General features: G+C 56.6%; 1 protein-coding gene across 1 annotated transcript in view; it reads left to right on the top strand.

Moving 5' to 3' along the window:
* Positions 1-2: 2 nt before the first annotated feature.
* LOC104660547 (hemicentin-2) overlaps positions 3-13,675 on the top strand; it is a gene marked incomplete at its 5' end in the record, with an annotated part of 104,775 nt that continues 91,102 nt past the window's right edge. Inside the window, 8 exon segments of the mRNA XM_030920133.1 lie at positions 3-78; positions 3,188-3,442; positions 4,341-4,427; positions 10,344-10,429; positions 10,431-10,539; positions 11,715-11,845; positions 12,155-12,302; positions 12,829-12,955. Of these exon segments, the coding sequence (XP_030775993.1) occupies positions 3-78; positions 3,188-3,442; positions 4,341-4,427; positions 10,344-10,429; positions 10,431-10,539; positions 11,715-11,845; positions 12,155-12,302; positions 12,829-12,955 (1,019 nt within the window).

Genomic DNA, 13,675 nt, shown 5'->3' with positions numbered 1-13,675 from the left:
GTGACAGCGGCCACTATGAGTGTACAGCCAGTAACCCTGCGGGGTCCACCTCCCGGCGCTACGTCCTTGGGGTAAAAGGTAGGACCAGTTGGCAGCCCCAGTCCCTCCCTGTCCCCCATCACCCTGCCTGTCCCTCAGGTATCTCAGTGCCCCTCCTGCAGCCCACACCCAGGTCTGTCAGGCTCTGTCACCTCTCCCTCCGTGTGCCTCTGCCACCTCCTCTTGCCACCCCCACTTCCTGTCTCTCTCAGGCCTGTGTCTTCTCCTCCACACTTTTTCTCCACCTCTCCCCATACCTCGTGGGGGGTCCTGGAGATGCTGTTCAGAGGCCCCCAAGAACACAGGGCAGAGAGCCGTGGGGACCTGGGTTTGGGAGGAAGGGGGTCAGAGGGGAACCCATGAAGGTGGGTCTGAGAGTGTCTCTGCCTGGTGCGCGAGGCCCAGCTGGGAGCCCAGGGCATGGTGATGGGAAGAGGCCTGTGAGGTGCCACAGAGCCCCCTCCTGCTGAGAGCATCTTAATGTCCCCCAAGAGGCCCTTCTGAGCTCCTGCTCCCACCACTGCCATCAATGAGGCACTTTGTGCACCTATAACAGGAGGTGCCACTCTCTTTCCGTGCGTCCCTTCCTCTTGTCCGAGGTCCCCACGTACCCCACTGTGGTTCTGGTTCCCAGCCTGGTGGAGGGTCCCAGGAGGGGGCGTTCCCCTGTGAGTCCAGGGCTCATTCAAAGGGAGCCAGCCAGTGAGAGTCATACACTGAAAAGGGAGGGCACTCGTCATCCGAAAGAACCCTGAGAGGCATCCGAGACAGACCCAACTATGGCCCCAGGGCCCAATCCGCCCTCCTGTTTTCAGAGATCATGAGCTTTCACTTTTTAAAATAATTGGACACGCACAAAAAAACCAACCAAATAATGTTTCGTGACATTTCAGATTTATCTGAAATTCAAATTTCAGTGTTGGCCAGCCATGGTGGCTCATGCCTATAATCCCAGCACTCTGGGAGGCCTAAGTGGGAGGATGGCTTGGGCCCAGAAGTTTGAGACCAGCCTAGTCAGCGTAGCAAGACCCCCATCTCTACAAAAAATAAAAAATTACCCACTCGCAATGGTCCGCACCTGTAGTCCCAGCTACTTAGGAGGCCGAGGTGGGAAGATAGATTGAGCCTAGAAGGTCGAGGCTACAGTGAGCTGTGATCATGCCACCGTACTCCAGCCTGGGTAACAGTGCGAGATCCTGTCTCAAACAAAACAAAACAAAAATTCAGTGTTTATAAATACAAGTTTTATTGGAACACACCCACAGATGTTCATCTATGTGCTGCTGGTGGCGGCTTTACCCTCTGACGGCAGAGGTGAGAAGTGGAGAGAGCCTGCCTGGCCTCACAGCCCAGCATCCTGACCACCTGACTCTTTACAGAAAAAGCGTGCTGCCCTGGATCTAAGCTCACACCCCATTTTACAGATGGACAGGCTGAGGCCCAGAGTGGGAGGCGGCACCAGGGTTCCCGTAGGTTTGCATGGGGGTGTGAGAGAGACACGGGAACAGGGAGGCAGGGTAATGAGCAGGGCCTCAATGTTGCCAGAGCTGGGTTTGAATCCCGACTCTGCTACCGACTGGCTGTGTGATCTTAGGCCAGTCACTTGGCCTCTCTGAGCTTTGCTTTCCTCCTCTTATAAAGTGAGGCCACAATAAAGCCCACCCCATTGTAGGCATTGAATGCTCAGAACGGTGGAAGCTGTTATTGTTTTCAGCGGGTGTGTGTGAGAGAGAGATCGACGGGAGGGTGGGGCATCCATGCTCTCTGTGCTCCTGGGCAGGGAGCCCTCCTGGGCATCCAGGTCCTGGGCTAAGGGGCTGGTCTCCACCCAAAGGCCAGGTTCCCATGGGTGGTCTTATATCCAGGCTCCTTCTCAGAAACTGCGTAGGGGGTGGGTGCACCTCAGCTTCCCTCGAGGGTCCAGGACACTTGTTCCAGTGTCCCATGCAGTGCCTGGAGCAGGGTGGCCCCTGGGCTCTGAGAATTGTTTTATGCCCAAGCAGTCTGGTCCCACAGGGGCCTGGACCCTTGGACACTCAGACCCAGGGTTGGTGCCAGCTCCTATCCACTGAGGGAGAGGGGCGACTCTGGCCAAGTCATATAACCTTTCTGAGCCTCAGTTTCCCCCTCTGCAAAATGTGCAGACGTGGATGGCATCACCTGCCATGTAGGAAGGACCGAGTGAGATGGAGGATGAGAAAGTGACTTGAAACCACAAAGGTGAAAGAACGGGTAGCCACAGCCAGGGGGAGGGAAGGACAGGGCAGCGATGATGTCCAGCTGCAGTGACTCCAGCCACAGCATGCCAGGCACCAGGCTCTGTGCTGGCTGCTTTAGTGCTGCACCTCATTTCATCCCGCGGGGCGGGAGGGGTTGTGACAAGGGGGAACTGAGGCTCTGGCTGGAGCAGGGTCCCTTGGCTGAACTGGGATTGGAGCCACCTCTGCACATGCTGCCTCCCAACCTTGCTTGGCCATTATGAGTCAACCTCCCTCTGCCCTGCCTCAGTTTCCCCACTGTGCACTGAGCTGGATGAATCCCAAGTGGTGTTTTTTTTTTTTTTTTTTTTTTTTTGAGACAGAGCCTCCCTCTGTCACACAGGCTGGAGTGCAGTGGCACGATCTCAGGTCACTGTAACCTCCGCCTCCCGGGTTCAAGCACTATTCTTGTGCTTCAGCCTCTGAGTAGTTGGGATCCCAGGTGTGCGCCACCACACCCAGCTAATTTTTGTATTTTTAGTAGAGATGGGGTTTTGCCATGTTGGCCGGGCTGGTGTCAAATGCCTGACCTCAGGCGATCTGCCCACCTCGGCCTCCCAAAGTGCTGGGATTACATGCGTAAGCCACTGCTGCCAGCCCTGAGTGGCAGTTCTTAAATGATGTCGGGCACATTGGTGGGGACAGAGGGATGTACAAGCTCAGCCCTGAGGGTTGAGTCTTTCACGAGAGTGTGTTCAGGTGAAAGACCGGAGCTCACTCACTTTGGGGGAGTCCACGTGGGGTGTCCCAACGCCTTTTCCTGCCAGCCTTAGATTGTGCTCCATGACAATTTTGCTGGTTGGTGACATCTGAGATGTGGCTTGGGTGTGGGTTCTGGGACCCTCTCGCCTGAGTCCCCCCACCTTGATACCCCTCCTGTGGCCCCTCAGTCCCCCCTCAGGTGCAGCCAGGCCCTCGGGTTCTGAAGGTGCTGGTGGGAGAAGCCCTGGATCTGAACTGTGTGGCTGAGGGGAACCCAGGGCCCCAGCTGAGTTGGTCCAAGGATGGCGTGGTCCTGCGGGGCCGGGGGCCTGAGGGCTCCGTCCACTTCGCGGCCGTCAGAACCTCTGATGCCGGGAGGTACCGCTGTGAGGCCTCCAACAGTGCTGGGGTGGACGCCTGGGAGGTGGAGCTCAGGGTGCTGGGTGAGTCTCCCTGACCCCAGAACCTGCTTCTCCCCAGCTCTCCCAGCCGCAGCCTGGACTTGGGAGGTGCTCATCTCTGTTCCGGGCTCTGTGCCTGCCCGTTCCCTTCCTTCCTGGGACAGATAGAGCCCTGGCCCTTTCTTGGACCTTAGAGCTATCCTGTGTCCAGGAGTCTTTGTCAGCTCTTGGGTATGGACCAGGTGGTCCTCAGAGCTCCCAGCAGGGGTTCCCTGTACTCCTTCCCCTTGGGCGGTGACCTGTGGGGCCCCTGAGTACTTAGATGGACAGAGGCACCTGAGGCAGTAACTGGGGAGTGGCACTGGACCCAGGGCCATCCGGACAACATAGGCCGGTCACCTACACTCTGTGACCCCAGTTGTGTGAAGCACCTGGCGCATAGAAAGTTCTGGATCAGTGGTGCTAGCAGTTTCACTATTAGGAATTTAAAACAAGCTTGGGGCTAAGTGTGGTGGCTCATGCCTGTAATCCCAGCACTTTGGGAGGCCGAGGTGGGCGGATCGCTTAAGCCCAGGAGTTCGAGACCAGTCTGGCCACATAGTGAAACCCCATCTCTTAAAATAAATAAATAAGTAAATAAATAAATAAATAAAAGTTTGGAAAGCCACTGCTGAGAGGGACCACTCATGGCCCCTTGTGTTTGAGGGTACAGCTCAGCCTCCCCAGCCTGTGGGGCTCAGCCCTGGTGGCTGCACCATGGGGCCTCCCTGCAGGGGTGAGTCAGTACCCCTGGGCCTGACTGGGCTTGCCAGGAGGCTAGGGGCCAGGATTCTGGTAGGGGACGCCCTCCCCATTGGCCCTGGGTTCCTTGGAAGCAGGGATTGAGGGGTCCCAGGCTTTGGGCCTGAGGTATGGGTGTGGTCATGTCGCCTTCCTACAGAGCCACCACACTGGGGTGCTGATGAGACCAGCGGCCTGCTGGAGCGAGTGGCCGGAGAGAACGCCAGCCTGCCGTGCCCTGCCAGAGGTGAAGCTGCGTCTGGGGTGGGCCTGGGGAGGTGGGGTGGGCTGGCCTAGGAAGGAGTCCTCACTCACATTCCAGGGCCCTGGGTTGTGCGTGGCAGGCAGAGCCCACAGGGCACGTGCTCCTTGTCAGCAGCACGCCAGACAGTTCATCCCATTGTCAACCCTGCAGGATGGTGTTAGCATTCACTCCTTTTTATTAGGGGCAATCCAGGTCCAAAGGGGTTAAGTGACTTGCCTGAAGTCACACAGCCGGGGTGTGACTCAGAGTATGGGCAAGTGTGACCCCTGCCCTGCCCCCCTGTGCCCCTCAGCATCGGGGGTGTGATCTCCGGGGCTGAGGCAGCCCAGGGCCCTTGTGGGTTGGGGCTTTGTGGTCAGCCCGCCTCTCCCCATGCCCCTGACTTTCCCACGGAGGATGGAGTCAGTGGTTCTGGCCAAACCAGCTTTTCTGGGCTTGTCTTTGGGGCAGGAGCACAGTGCGGGGCCGATAGCCACCTTGGGTCAGCTGCCCAGCGCCGAACCCTGCCCTGGCCCTTCCTGGCTGTGTAACTCAGGACAGTTTCCATCTTCTTTCTGAGCCTCACTTTCTCTGTCTGTACAGTGGGGTTGTACCAGCCCTCTCTGTGCGGGGCTGCTGTGAGAACTCAGTGGGACCCCATGCGTGTACGGGGCTGGCACCTTAGGAAGGCTCAGGAAATGTGCTGGATGCCTGGCTTCTGCCTTTTTGTGAACCCCACGGCCCCACCCAGAAGATCCCTCCTCAGCCCCCGCCACTTCCTCAGTTGCTTCTTTTGATGTTGGGCTCCTCCATGGCTGACAGCGCCGCCTCCCCTCTGTGGGGCTGAGGTTCTCTGGAGGGTGCTGTCTGGTGTCTGGTAGCAAGTGGCAGGTCACCAAAGCCTGGCAGGAGCCTGGGGGGCATCTCTAGTCTCGGTGGTTCATCCGTGAGCTGCAGGGCACCCAGGAAGGCCCCAGAACGTACTCAGGGAGAGGCAGGTAGGGATGGCACCCACCTAGGCAGGGGGCAGGACCTGGGTGGGAGCTCTGAGAGCCCCTCCGGATCCCCACGCGCAGAGCTGCCCACCTGCCCACTTGGCCACCTGCGCCCACTACCCACCACCCCCAGGTCCCGGGCCCTTGACTATGGCGCCACCTTGTGTTGGTCTCTGCTAACAGCAAGCAGCCGTTCTGAGCTTTCGGGAGGTGGGAAATAGTGGAAGGTGGGACCCACCCAGTCCCAGGACTCCTGCCCTGTCTGTGTCCCGTGACTGCCACATGCAGCCTTGATCAGTCAGGGGCCAGCCCTGAGCCTGTCAGCCTCACCCAAATCCCCTCTGATAGCACTGCCTCTCCCCACCCGGCCTGCCGCCTGGGCTGCCCCTGGCCTCCTTCCGGGTCAGGCGGGCCCTGTTTCACAGCCCTGTGGCCTTGGACTCGGAGCGCTCTTAGGGCTACAGGGATGGGACTGAGCCCAGCACTCTCATGGGGACTCCCTGGGCCCTGCAGTGACACCATCTGCCTCTTCCTCTTGGGGGTGGGGTGGGGCGTGAAGGCCCAGAGCCTGGACACCCACTTGGTGGTGTGTGTGTGGTGTGTGTGGTGTGTGGTGTGTGTGGTGTGTGTGGTGTGTGGTGTGTGGTGTGTGTGGTGTGTGTGGTGTGTGGTGTGTGGTATGTGTGGTGTGTGTGGGACTCTGCACAGTGGGGAGGGGGCGATATGAGTGACTCTGGGCAGCAGGTGGTGCCCGGGGATCTCCTTGTCACAGAGCTTCAGGGCTGTCCTGCACTATGGAGCGCTTTAGGCTGAGATTGTCTGTGTTGAACCAAGTTCCACAGCAGAAACCCATCACCCCTCCTGACCAGCAGCTCGGAAGGCCTGGCCCCCAGGGTGGCGGGAAGTATGGGGGCTCTCTGGGAAAAGCTGAGGAAGATGAGAGGGGGTTGTGCATGTGTGTGAGTGTGTGAATGTGTCGTGTATGTGGTGTGTGTGTCATGTGGGATATGTGTGCATGCATGTGTTCTGTGTGTACGTGGTGTGTGGTCTATGTATATGGTGTTTGGGGTATGTTGTATGTGTGGTGTGCACGGTGTTTTGTATAATGTGTAGTGTGTGGTGTGTATGTGGTACGTGGTGTTTGGTGTGTGTGGTGTGTGTGTGGTGTGTGTACGGTGTTTGGTGTGTATGTTGTGTGTGGTGTGCATGGTGTTTGTGTGTGGTGTATGTATGTGGTGTGTGCAGGTGTGTAGTGTGGTGTGGTGTGTAGGTGGCATGTGGTGTTTGGCGTGTGCAGTGTGTGTATAGTGTTTGGTATGTATGTTGTGTGTATGTGTATGGTGTTTCTTGTGTGGAGTGTGGGATGTGTGGTGTGTGTATGGTGTTTGGTGTATATGTTTGTATGTGGTGTGTGTATGTTGTTTGATGTGTATGTAGTGTGTGTGTATGATGCATAGTGTGTGGTGTGTATGTGTGAATGTGTGGTGTGTGTATGGTGTTTTGTGTGCATGGTGTTTGCATGTATGGTGTGTAGCATGTGGTGTGTGTCTGGTATTTGGTATATATGTTATGTGTGTGGTATGTGTATGGTGTTTGGTGTCTGTAGTATGTGGTATGTGGTGTGTGTGTGGTGTTTGGCATGTATGTTGTGTGTGTGGTTTGGTGTGTGTAGTGTGTAGTGTTTGGTGTATATTTTGTGTATGTTGTGTGTGGTGTGTATAGTGTTTGGTGTGTGTGGTGTGTGCATGGTGTTTGGTGTGTATGTTGTGTGTGTGGTGTGTGTAGTGTGTATTGCATGGTGTGTATGTGGTGTGTGGTATGTATTGTGTGTGTTGTGTGATGTGAGCATGGTATTTGGTGTGTTTGTTGCATGTGCTGTGTGTATGGTGGTGTGTTTAGTGTGATGTGTGATATGTATGTAGTGTGTGGTGTTTGGTGTGTATGTTTGTGGTGTGTGCATGGTGTGGTGTGTATGTTGTGTTGTGGTATGTGTATCATGTGTGGTGTGTGTAGTGTGTGGTGTGTATGTGGTGTGTGGTGTGTGTGGTGTATGATATGTATGCTCTGTGTGTGGTATGTATGTTGGTGTGTGGTGTGTGTATGTTGTGTGTGTGGTGTGTGGTGTGTATGTAGTATGTGGTGTGTGGTATGTATGTCGTGTGTGGTGTGTGTAGTATGTGGTGTGTATGTGGTGTGTGGTGTGTGTGGTTTGGTATGTATGTCGTGTGTGGTATGCACATGGTGTTTGGTGTATGCAGTATGTGGTATGTGGTGTGTGTGTGTGGTGTTTGGCATGTATGTTGTGTGTGTGGTTTGGTATGTGTAGTGTGTAGTGTTTGATGTATATTTTGTGTACGTTGTGTGTGGTATGTATAGTGTTTGGTATGTGTGTGGTGTGTGCATGGTGTTTGGTGTGTATGTTTGTGGTGTGTGTAGTGTGTATTGCATGGTTTGTATGTGGTGTGTGGTATGTATTGTGTGTGGTGTGTGGTGTGAGCATGGTATTTGTTGTGTATGTTGTGTGTGGTGTGTGGTGGTGTGTTTAGTGTGATGTGTGATATGTATGTAGTGTGTGGTGTTTGGTGTGGATGTTTGTGGTGTGTGCATGGTGTGGTGTGTATGTTGTGTTGTGGTATGTGTATCATGTGTGGGGTGTGTAGTGTGTGGTGTGTGTAGTGTGTAGTATGTATGTGATATGTGGTGTGTGCAGTGTTTGATATGTATGCTCTGTGTGTGGTGTGTGTGTATGTTGGTGTGTGGTGTGTATGTGGTGTGTGTGGTGTGTGTCTGTTGTGTGTGTGGTGTGTGTAGTATGTGGTGTGTATATGGTGTGTTGTGTGTGTGTTGTTTGGTATGTATGTCGTGTGTGGTGTGTCTAGTGTGTGGTGTATGTAGTATGTGGTGTGTATGTGGTGTGTGGTGTGTGTGTTGTTTGGTATGTATGTCGTGTGTGGTGTGTGTAGTGTGTGGTGTATGTAGTATGTGGTGTGTATGTGGTGTGTGGTGTGTGTGGTGTTTGGTATGTATGTCATGTGTGGTGTGTGTAGTGTGTGGTGTGTGTGTGTGGTGTGTGTTGTGGTGTGTCTGTTCTGTGTGTGTATGTGGTGGTGGTGGTGTGTGGTGTTTGGTCTGTCTGTCGTGTGTGGTGCGTGTCGTGTGTGGTGTCTGTCGTCTGTGGGTGTCTGTGGTGTGTGGTGTGTGTGGTGTTTGGTATGTATGTCGTGTGTGGTGAGTGTAGTGTGTGGTGTATGTAGTGTGTGGTGTGTGGTATGTGGTGTGTGTGTTGTTTGGTATGTGTGTCGTGTGTGGTGTGTGTATGGTGTTTGGTGTATAGTGTGTTGTGTGTGTAGTGCTTGGTGTGTATGTTTGTGTGTGGTATGTGTGTATGGTGTTTTGTGTATGTAGTGTGGTGTGTGGTGTGTGTATCGTGTTGTGTGTGTATGGTGTGTATCCCCACGGTGGGGAGTAGGGGTAGCAGCCGCTGGTGATGGGACATTCTGGCCTGCGTTCTGGGCAGAGGATTCCAGGGGAAAACGGGCACAGAGGGATTCAATAAGTTGCCCAAGGACACGCAGAGTATGGGTGAACGTGGAGCAGGGCCCTGGGCCCTCCCTTTCCCTCATGCCAGCAGGGAGGGTCTCTGGCACTTTACAGTGGGCAGTCAGGGTAGGGCGGAGTGGGCAGGGCACCCTCCTGCAGAGATGATGCCAGTGTGCCTTCCATGTGCCATCTCTTGCCCACCACCACGCTTACTGGTCCTTCAAAGGGTGAAAGAGTGAGCGGCCCACAGTGTACCTGTCTACCCCTGGGCCCCCGCTGCCAGGGGCAGGCCTTTCTAATGATAATCAGTGTTAGCTACAACAGTCCTGATGACCAGTGGTGGCAGCAGAGGCAGTTGGGAGTGACGTGCCGATCTCCCCTGAGTCGGCGCTGGCGGAGGTCGGGGGGCAGGTGAGAGCTATGGCCAGGAGAGCGGCAGCAGAGTGCGTGCCTGGGGCTCATGCTGCGACGTCTGGGCAGTGTGCCTCAAAGGGGTCACTTGGAGGACTGGGCTGTTAGCTTCGGCCCACACAGGACCCCCTCTGGGCAGGCCCTGTCCTTGGGGCCCGTGACTGACAGCTCCACTTCAGCCCAGTGGGCAGCTGTTTCTGGCACACCTACTGTGTAACCAGGCTGTGTGCACAGACCAACATGGGGTGTGTCCTAGAGGTCAAGGGGCTGGGGGGTGTGGCACTCATGGTGGGGCTGGGGGTGGTGGCTGGCAAAGTGACTGGCCCAGGCTTGTGGAGGGAGGAGCAGGAGCAGGCTGAGCAGAGTTGGGGCCTCCTGCAGGCCCTGACCCCAGGGCACAAAGCAGGGGTGCTGGAGCACGGCAGGCTCGGCTCGTTCGTTGATTTAGTGCCTATTGAGTGCCAGGCACTGTGCTAGAGGCTGGCAGTCACACCACAGAAAAAAACAAAGAGCCTGGCCCTTGTGGGGTGGGGCACACAGATAAGAGGCAACAGAGACCTGAATCACAGATGCATCCTCCGGTCACTGGAGAGTGGAGGACAATGGCTGAAAAGCAGGGAGGGCAGGGGCTGGGGTTGCCAGTTGGGGTGCCAGTTGGGGTGCAGTTCTAAATGAGGGGACTGGATGGGGCCTTGCTCTGAAGAGAACCAGAAAACAGGCATGCAGTCCCCTGCCTTGGTCCCTCAGGCACCCTGGGAGGCCATATGGATGGACAGTGTGGGTAGGTGGCAGATGTGGGGGCGCCCACAGCTCCGAGTGAAATGCTCCTCCCAGCCTCGGGGGGACGGAGGTGCCTGGAGTCATCCCTGGAGGGTCAGCCCCTTTTGCACAGAAGAAACGTGTGGGGGACAGTGCAGGTATGGAGGGGAAGGTGTCAGGGTGTACGTACTGATGACTCTGTGCACCCTGCCAGGAACACCCAAGCCGCAGATCACATGGCGGAAGGGCCCGTCCTCAGAGCCCCTGCATGACCGGCCAGGTGTGGCGGTGCTGGAAGAGAGGGTCTCTATTCCTGGCCTCCGTCTCACCCACAGACAGTGGAGACTACGAGTGCCAGGCCACCAACGAGGTGGGCTCCACGTCCAGGAGAGCCAAGCTGGTGGTCTATGGTGAGCAGGGAGCCAGAGCTGGGGGCAGGAGAGGAAAGCGGCAGGGACCCAGGGACGGGCCTTGTCTTCCTCCCAGGACTGCATCCGGCCAGAGGCCCACAGTGATGCTGGGGGTCTGACAGTACCACGGGGTGCCCAGGTGTGGCAGTGCCAGTTCCCCAACACCTGAGAGCTTCCTACACAGGAGGATCAGGTCCTGCCACCAGGTGCCAGTGACGGGGAGATCTTGAGGGGGGCTGGGAGAGTGGCAGGTTGTACTGGACACCCCACTTCCCTAGAGAGACCCCCACGGAGACAGTATGGGGGAAGCACCTGGAATTCCATCAGTGTCTTTGATACGGGTCTAGAGGTGAAGATAGTTTAAAATGACCCCTTGGCTGGGCGTGATGGCTCGGGCCTGTACTCCTAGCACTTTGGGAGGCTGAAGCAGGAGGATTGCTTGAGCCCAGGAGATCGAGACCAGTTTGGGAGAGAGAGATCCTGTCTCCACATAAAATAAACTTAAAAAATTACTTTTGAAAATGAGCATGGATGGCAGTGCAGAGCCCCAGAGCCCACCTCCGGGTTAAAACTGTTACCATTGGCCTATTCTCACATTCTCGTCCTCAGCAGGGAGCGTGCCCACCCCCACATCCAGGGTGCTATGTGCAGAGGAAGGGGACCCCCCTTAACACGGGCAGTGCGGGTGGGCTGGGGAGTAGTCTCTGCCAGCAGGCTGAACTGACCTCGCTTGGGCAGTTCTAACAGCTCCTAATGCCACCTGCTACTTCTCCAGGACCAGTTGCCCTGTAATGACTTGCTTAAGACATTTGTTACAAAAGCATGGCCAGGCCTCACCTTCAGAGATTCTGACTCAGGGGGACCCTCCCTGGTCACTGTGACACCAGGTTGGGTGTAGAACCAGATGGATCCAAGGGGACTCTAGCACCCTGCAAAGCTGAGTGTGAGAAAGGGTGGCAGCTGGGCCTGGGCACGACTGGGGGTGTGTTGGTCCCAGGGCAAGGCTGCTGCGGCCATCTGCAGGTCCACAGGACCCTTTGTGGCTGGGCGGATGGGGACAGGCAGACCTCCTCCAACCCCAGTGATGAAGGGCAGGGAATGGCCCAGACAGGGTCCCTTTGGCTGTGGCTCTAGGGGGGCAGGGAAGCAGCTCCTTGGCTTTCCTTGCCCCCAAGTGCCCCCTAGCATCCGGGAGGACGGACGCAAGGCCAACGTGTCGGGCATGGTCGGGCAGTCCCTGACGCTGGAGTGTGATGCGAACGGCTTTCCAGTCCCTGAGATCGTGTGGCTGAAGGACGGGCAGCTGGTGGGTGTCCCCCCAGGGTGGGTGGGCTATGGGTGGGATTTGGGCTGGGGACAGGCCTTCTGGATGGGCGTTCCTGCGTGTGCCACAGTGGGGCAGGGAGATGTGACAGGTGTCTTTGGGGGTGCTCTGGGGTTCAGGGCAGTGGAGGATGGTGGTCACGTGATGAAGCCTGGCAGGGGGCTGCGTGGCAGAGAGCATGGCACCGTTCCGGCCACCGGCCACCTCTCGGGCCTCAGTTTCCTCATTACTGATGCTGGGGGTGGTGGCTGGATCCCCGCTTACTGGCTCCCTCTGGCCTCTCCTACCCAGATCCCTAAGGTGGGTGGCCACCGCCTCCTGAACGGGGGCCAGTCCCTCCACTTCCCCAGGATCCAGGAGGGTGATTCTGGGCTCTACTCCTGCCGGGCAGAGAACCAGGCTGGGACTGCCCAGAAGGACTTCAATCTCCTCGTGCTCAGTGAGTGAGGCCTGAGCCCCGCAACTCCCGACTCTTGTCTGACCTGTAGCCCCAACTCTTGCAGGCACACAGAGGGAGAGGGGAGACATTGCCTGCGGAGAGCAGGGGGCACAGAGGCGCCCATGACAGACCCAACCCCCATCCTCACAGAGCTGTCTGTCTGACCCTGTAGCCCCAACTCTTGCAGGCACACGGAGGGAGAGGGAAGACATTGCTTGCGGAGAGCAGGGGGCACAGACGGGCCCATGACAGACCCAACCCCCATCCTCACAGAGCTGTCGGGCTCAGGGAACAGACATTAGACAGGTGATTAGCAAAGTCATTACTGTCACAAGTGCTACAAAAGGGCAGCCTGGGCGCTGAGGGCTCCAGGGCAAGCCCATCTGGCCAGGGTTCTAGGGGGCTTCCCAGGAAGGTCGGGTAGGAGAGGGCCCAGACTGGGGGTCTGCAGAGACAAAGGCCCCGTGGTAGGCAGGGCTTGGAGGGTTTGAACAGTTTCCCACCCATCACCCCTTCTCACCTCCAGCCCCTCCTTCCGTGCTTGGAGCCGGGGCCGCTCAGGAGGTGCTGGGATTGGCTGGTGCAGATGTGGAGCTGCAGTGTTGGACCTCAGGGGTCCCCACGCCCCAGGTGGAGTGGACCAAGGACAGGCAGTGAGTGGCTCCTCCAGAGGATGTCGTGGGGTGGTGCCTAGACTGGACCTGCTGGATGTGGGGGAGGTTGAACTCTTCTGGGGGAGCTGATAGGCATGGCATGTGTCACCCAGGGCCCAGACTGAGGGCTGTAGGGGCGCCTCCCACCCAGTGGGAAATGAGCCAGGGAGACCCCACTCTTGCCTCAGCAAGGTCTTCGGGTCTTCTCGTCACTTAACCTTTCCATTTTTTTTTTTTTTTTTTTTTGAGACAGGGTCTTGCTCAGTTGCTCAGGTTGGAGTGCAGTGGAATGATCTCAGCTCACTGCAGCCTCAAACTCCGGAGCTTCTTGGGCTCAAGAGATCGTCCCACGTCAGCCCCCCAAATAGCTGGGACCACAGATGTGCACTACCAACAACGGGCTAATTTTTAAAAAATGTTTGTACAGATGAGGTCCTGCTTTGTTGCCTAGGCTGGTCTCAAACACCTGGCTTCAAGCAATCCTCCTGCCTTGGCCTCCCAAAGTGCCAGGATTACAGGCATGAGCCACTGTGCCCAGCCTCTTTTTTTAAACTCACTTTTTCTCTAAGTAAAATTTACATAACAGGCTGGGCGCGGTGGCTCACGTCTGTAATCCCAGCACTTTGGGAGGCCAAGGCGGGCAAATCACCTGAGGTCGGGAGCTATCAGCCTGCCCAACATAGCGAAACCCTGTCTCTACTAAAAATACAAAAAAAAATT

Source organism: Rhinopithecus roxellana, chromosome 16 (assembly GCF_007565055.1).
Source record: "Rhinopithecus roxellana isolate Shanxi Qingling chromosome 16, ASM756505v1, whole genome shotgun sequence".
In the NCBI taxonomy this organism is placed as follows: domain Eukaryota; kingdom Metazoa; phylum Chordata; class Mammalia; order Primates; family Cercopithecidae; genus Rhinopithecus; species Rhinopithecus roxellana.
Note: the sequence above shows the minus strand (reverse complement) of the source record. Positions and strands in the feature narration are given on the sequence as shown.